At 34.2% G+C, this 6,482-nt stretch overlaps 1 protein-coding gene across 1 annotated transcript; it reads right to left on the bottom strand.

Annotated features, from left to right (window-relative positions):
• Positions 1–1,086: 1,086 nt before the first annotated feature.
• Positions 1,087–3,288, bottom strand: LOC125496754 (putative pentatricopeptide repeat-containing protein At1g12700, mitochondrial). Its single transcript, XM_048642307.2, has one exon. The coding sequence runs from the start codon at positions 3,080–3,082 to the stop codon at positions 1,226–1,228; it is 1,857 nt and encodes a 618-aa protein (XP_048498264.2). The 5' UTR covers positions 3,083–3,288; the 3' UTR covers positions 1,087–1,225.
• Positions 3,289–6,482: the final 3,194 nt, after the last annotated feature.

The following is a 6,482-nucleotide window of genomic DNA, read 5'->3' as shown; positions in this document are numbered from 1 at the left end:
GATCTGAAAAGAAAAATAAAACATCCCAAATTGGATTTCTTATAGATAGATAGTCACTCTGATTCGAAAACACTCACATGTCTAAAATTAAACACTAATCTCCAAATGTAACAAAGGATCTCAAGCAGAAAGAAGAGTAAAACTAATTATCATCACCTAATTAGAACACTAATACCTATCTTGTAAAGTTAGTTTCTCAAACCTGGTAATTAGAACACTAATAACTATCTTTAGTAGCCACCTATGCGAAATGTTGAAGAATCCTGTGTTTTTACTACAGAGGCAGTGTTCCAATTCTTTCTAGTTACCACATAACATTTTTATTAAATATTAGTAAAAAGAAAAGGTCAGGAGAGGTATCAGGATAGTGCAAAAGTCAAAGCGGAATAAGTATAAATAAAAAACGAAGGGAATAACATATAAGATCATTCAAAATTATATGAATACATTGAAAGATTTTCCTTCCTCATTAGATGAACTTTCAGTAATGAAGGTGGTAATTTATTTCTCTAGAACTGATATAGAATTACAGATCAACTATAAAAATACCTAAATGTAGTGTTCACTATTCAATATTCATTTCTACTTCATAAATAATTCTATGAGCTTGCATATCTCCTAGAATAGCTTGCTTCCAAGTAGGAGTCTGTAGGATTTGCGGTTTTTAACATTAAGAGTGCTATAGATAACAACATCGGGTGTTCTCTCTTCCTGAAACAAATCTTGGGATATGCTTGTTGTATCAGTCAGTCAGAAGCATTGCTGGATATTAGAGAAATCAAACAGTGGAGCCTAGTAAGTAAATAATAGTAACCTCTTCACAGTTAACCAACGACATCACAGCCACTTCATGATTCAATCAGAAGCAGTTTTTCGAATTTCCAGCCACAAAATTGAAGGAGAAAGATCAACAACATTCACCCTACTTTAATAACAGTTTGTACATATAACAGAGGACAATATCACAAGCCACTTCCATCTCCAAAAACAGTCATTGCTTCCCCAAGCTGTGCACTTTCGCATAGGCCTCAAGCGATGAAGTGAGAGTGAAGATGGAGTTTCCTTGAAGTTTTTATGGGGAGACAATTGTTAAACGTGCATATAAAGTGGCAATATATAAAGAAAAGGCATCCTAGTAAAAACAAGGAAAAACTAAAAGGTACAGCAAGATACTACTCCAATGTAGTACTAGATTTAATTAGGCAATCAATAAGAGAACGACAGTTTACAACTTAGCATCTATTCGATTGATGAACTTCAGCACTTGGTCCTTTGACGAGTCACTTAAGTTATTAGAAGACAAAAGCTGAATAAATAATGAGAAAGTGTCAGCATCACCTTTGAATCCCTTGCTAACCATAAGATCACAATAGTAAAATGCATTTGACAAGTCATTGCTGAGAATATATCCTCTGATAATTGTATTATAAGTACGATCATTGGGTGAGCAACTGTCTTCCTCCATTTTCCTCAACAATTGGATAGCCTCATCCATGAGCCCTTTCTTGCATAAACCTTTAATCATTATATTATATGTTATCACATCAGGTTGTAAGCCCTTCAATACAAGATCTGAGAAGAATTTTGCAGCATCTTCAAGTTTCCCAGCCTCACACAAGCTGTCCATTAAGATACTGTATATGACAACAGTAGGCTTAATACCATTATTCTCCATTTCTTCAAGTAATGTCACTGCCTCATCAAGTAAAGCATTTTTGCATAAGCTATCAAGCAATGAAGCATATGTGACAACATTAGGAGTAATTCCATGACCTTGCATATCCTTGAACATCTGGCGTGCAAGGGAGAGTCTATTGGCTTTGCATAATCCATCAACAAGAGTGGTATAGGTAACAACATTAGGTGTCACCCCTTTCTTAAGTATTTCATGGAACAAGTTGAGGGCCTTGTCCATGTTTCTAGCCTTGCAATATCCATTAATGATAGTGTTAAAACTTACAATATCAGGCTCACAACCATTCTTGGCCATCAAATCAAGTAGTTTTTCCGCATCCTCCATCTGACCACGCAAACAATAACCATCAAGTAGAGCATTGTAAGTTATGACATCTGGAATCTCACCTCTCTCAATCATGTAGTCTAGAATAGCTTGTGCTTCATCAACATTCCCATCTTTGCAAAACATGTCAACAAGCATGTTGAAGGTGGTAACATCTGGCGCTATGTCACACTCCAACATCTGAGCTAGCATATCTTTAGCCTCGACCTTGGAGCCGGAGTTGTAGAGACCTCTAATCAAGGTGTTATAAGTGACAACATTAGGTATGATGCCCTCACTTTTCATGGCAGTGAACAGGTCGAGGGCCTCTCTCAACAGCCTATCCTTACAAAGACTATCAATAATGGTGCTATATATAACAAGGTTAGGTTTGCAACAACCAGAATGCATCCTCTTAAGCAAGTGAAGGGCTGCAACATTATCACCAATCTGACAAAGGCCTTTGAAAATAGCACCATAGGTAACAATGTCGGGTTGGAAACCTAGCTTAACAATTTGATGGAGCAATTGAAGAGCTTGAGGAAGCTTATCACAGTTAATAAAGCCATTGATTAAGATGTTAAAGATAACACAATCACCATCAAAGGGGTAACCAAGCTTAAGTCTTTTGGCGAGAAGAGAGAGGCCGAAATCGACACGGCCCAAATGACAGTAAGAATTGGCGAGAATACCAATAGAGTGCATATTGGGTCGAATACCTGACAATTCAAGGTTTCTGAGTAGAGAGATAAGGGTAGAGTGAGGTTGAAGGCGTTTCAATTTGGACATGGCAGTGAAGAGCTGATTGAAATAGATTATAGAAGGAAGAGGGCGCAAAGAGAGCATTTGATGGAAGAGAGAAAGGGGGAAATTGAGATTTGAAAACCCTAATTTGCAATGCTCTCTAACTGATTGGAGAAACAATTGACGATCTTGAATAAAAACATCAGATGCAGTGGAGTAATAATAGCGTGAATGAAAATGAAAAGAAGGAAAAGGAGTAATAAGAGTAGTACCACCATGAAAGAAGGCAGCAAAAGCTTCAGGAGTAGACTTGAACTTCATCTTCATCGTCATCTTCATCCCTGCTCTGTTTCTGGGTTGTAATTTCAGAAAATGAACATATAATAGTTCCTAATCCAGATTCCAGAATAAGATAAAATGAGAGCCAAAAATTATCAAGATAAATTCGATTTCTCTTTGCTGGAGCTTAGTTCATGATTTTTTAACACTTCAACTGAATTTCATATTCCGTCATTCCGTGTGTTGTACTAAAGGCTCTGTTATTTTGGATTGAGGTAGTGAAAATTCAGTTCAGTTTAGTTCAAATCACTCTAGGTTTATTCAATTTAACTCAGTTCACTTAAATCTAGTTAAGTGCAAAAGGATAGAGTCTGAGTACTACACTTATGTCAAAAAAACAAGGACTACCTTAAAAATAAAATATTCAAAAATGAAACCATTATATTAATAATTTACTTAGTAATTTGAGAAAAAATAAGGTTGCAAAATAACAAAATATATAATGACAAATAATAGGATTACAAGATAATATTTTCATACAAAATCTAAACGACTCATTTTCATCTTTGCTTCTTTTTTTTTCTCTTATTTATATTGATGTTTTATATATGTATAATTTGATTTTCAGGAAATTGTATTATATAAGATTTTTCCATTGAAGAAATGATTGTTAAAAATAATAGTAATATTTAGATTATTTATACTATATAAGATTTCTATATAATTATTAGGGCTAATTGGCTAGAACAACACCACCATTGGCCAAAGTGCAAGAAACAACAGATTCTTAAACGAGTGCAAAGCGTAGCACCAACTTAAAGGTGGGGTGCAGAAAATAGCATAAATGACACCGGACAACGGAGATTCCATGGAGGTAGGGAATCTCCATTATTTTAATATTTTTGTTAATTCCCTCCTCTTTTTTTTAGTATGTCACGTGCCTCCTTTTTTTTTTCTTCCTTTCCATTTCTTTTTTGTTTCTCTCTCTTCTCCTCTTCTTCTTCTTCAGGCTATTTTATGCACCTTTCAACTTCTGGAATTCGCCATTTGAGACAAGGAAGACGAAGAGCAATTGAACCTCTATGCACGAATCAGAATCTGAACTTCAACTTGGTAACTTTGCCTACATTGATTTTTTTTTTTTATTTGGGTAATTTGTTGGTTTGTTGTAGTTTAAGTATGTGTTCTCAGCCTTCAATCCACTGACCTCCATTTTCAACCCTTGAATTTTCCTTTCGGCATCCGCTTTTGCTTCAATTCCATTTCTCAATCTCTTCGTTTCAGATTCCAGGGCATCATTAGTGGATACAAGATCTAGAATAACCTCATCAGTAGCACGTTGTCCATATGCTTTCTTATCAATCCACTCAAAGAATTCACAATCATTATCCTATTACAAATGAAATTCAAATCAATCAAATTACATAAAAATGGTTAATATGGATTGATTTCAAAAATATTCAACCTAACTTGAACACCCATGGAACTGTGTGCCATGGTTCCCATTTCTCTTGCTCACATTTTGCGCCATGGCTGGCAACCCATGGTGGCAGTAAACTTTCCCATGCCTTTCAATCATGATGAAGGTTGGCAGTTAAAGAAGAAGATAAAGGGAGAATTGGGAATTTTTGTTAATTGAGATTTGGGAATTTAGGGTTTCTGATAATTGAGAAAAGGGGATTTAAAATAGAGTTGGCAGTTAAAGAAGAAGAGGGAAAAAAAAGGGGCACGTGATTTACTAAAAAAAAGGTGAGGGAATTAACAAAAATATTAAAAAAAATGGAGATTCCCTAGCTCCGGTGGAATCTCCGTTGTCCGGCGTCATTTATGCTATTTTCTGCATCCCACCTTTAAGTTGGTGCTACGCTTTGCACCCGTTTAAGATTGTGCTGTTTCTTGCACTTAGGCCAAAGGTGGTGTTGTTCTAGCCAATTAACCCTAATTATTTAAAAAAAATTGTAATGACTAGATAATTGTATTATAGAAGTGTTTTCTATTATAAAAATAGGCGGAAAATAAGTCGACTCGGGTTTGGAGTCGGACGTTCGGATTTTAAGTGGGTCGGATTCGGAATTGGGTTTTCGGATTTTAAGTCGGAGCCGCATTTTCGGATTCGGAATTGGGTTTTCGGATCTTAAGTCGGAGTCGAATTATGCATAATCTGATCCAAGTACGACCCATTGTCATTCGTGTACTAAAGGCTCTGTTATTTTGGATTGAGGCAGTGAAAATTCAGTTCAATTTAGACAAATTCAGTTCAGTTTAGACGAATTCAATTCAGTTCAGTTTACTTAAATCTAATTAAGTGCAAAAGGACAGAGTCTAAGTATTACATTTATGTCAAAAAAACAAGAACTACCTTTAAAATAAAATTTCCAAAAATGAAACCATTATATCAATAATTTACTTTAGTAATTTGACAAAAATAAGGTTGCAAAATAAGAAAGTATATAATGACAAATTATAGGATTACAAGATAATATTTTCATACAAAATCTAAACCACTCATTTTCATCTTTGCTTTTTTTTCTCCCTCTTATGTATATTAATGTTTTATGTATGTATAATTTGACTTTGACTTTCAGGAAATTGTATTATATAAGATTTTTCAATTGAAGAAATGATTGTTAAAAATAATAGTAATATTTAGATTATTTGTACTACATAAGATTTTCATATAATTATTTAAAAAATTGTAATGACTGGATTATTATATTATAGAAGATTTTTCTATTATAAAAATAGGCGGAAGATAAGTCGGATCGGATTTGGAGTCGGGCGTTAGAATTTTAAGTGGCTCGGATTCAGAGTCAGGTGTTCGTATTTTAAGTCGGGACCGGATATTCGGATTCGAGTGTCGGGTCAAACTCGATCCTATATTTAAAATACGACTTCTTATAGGGTCAAGTCGGATTCTGCATAACCCGATCCAAGTACGACCTGTTGCCATTCCTAAACGCCACCCGCATCTTGGATAATTATGCTTTGTGTGTATAGATTTCATTAAATTTTACGTCTAACTTTAGTTGTATTAGCTTCTCATTTGGATTTAGGTAAATGTCAGTTAATCAAGATAGCTTAAGTAATTTTTTAAAAATTTTATAGAATTTGCTGGATAATTATTGAATGCAACTGGACTTTCATGTTCCTTTTTTGATCACGTATAAGAAAAAAAACATCAATATATATAAAGCTTGTAATGTAAGTTTAATTCTCGCTTTTCGCTTTATTTGGTATAATTAATAAATGTGTGAGCTAAATATGTATAAAGGAATTTCATACAAACAAATATAGAATATTTATCACAAATAGTCATAATTAACAACCTTTTTAAAACAGAATCATATTTAAACATTGAAAAACAATGTCGAACAACCATTATCTTAAAATTTACTATTTCCTTATCACTTGTTATTATATATCTTCCTCAACTTCACCTACATTGTCAACCACCATAAGA

This window comes from Beta vulgaris, chromosome 4 (genome assembly GCF_026745355.1).
Source record: "Beta vulgaris subsp. vulgaris cultivar EL10 chromosome 4, EL10.2, whole genome shotgun sequence".
Taxonomy (NCBI): Eukaryota; Viridiplantae; Streptophyta; class Magnoliopsida; order Caryophyllales; family Amaranthaceae; genus Beta; species Beta vulgaris.
Note: the sequence above shows the minus strand (reverse complement) of the source record. Positions and strands in the feature narration are given on the sequence as shown.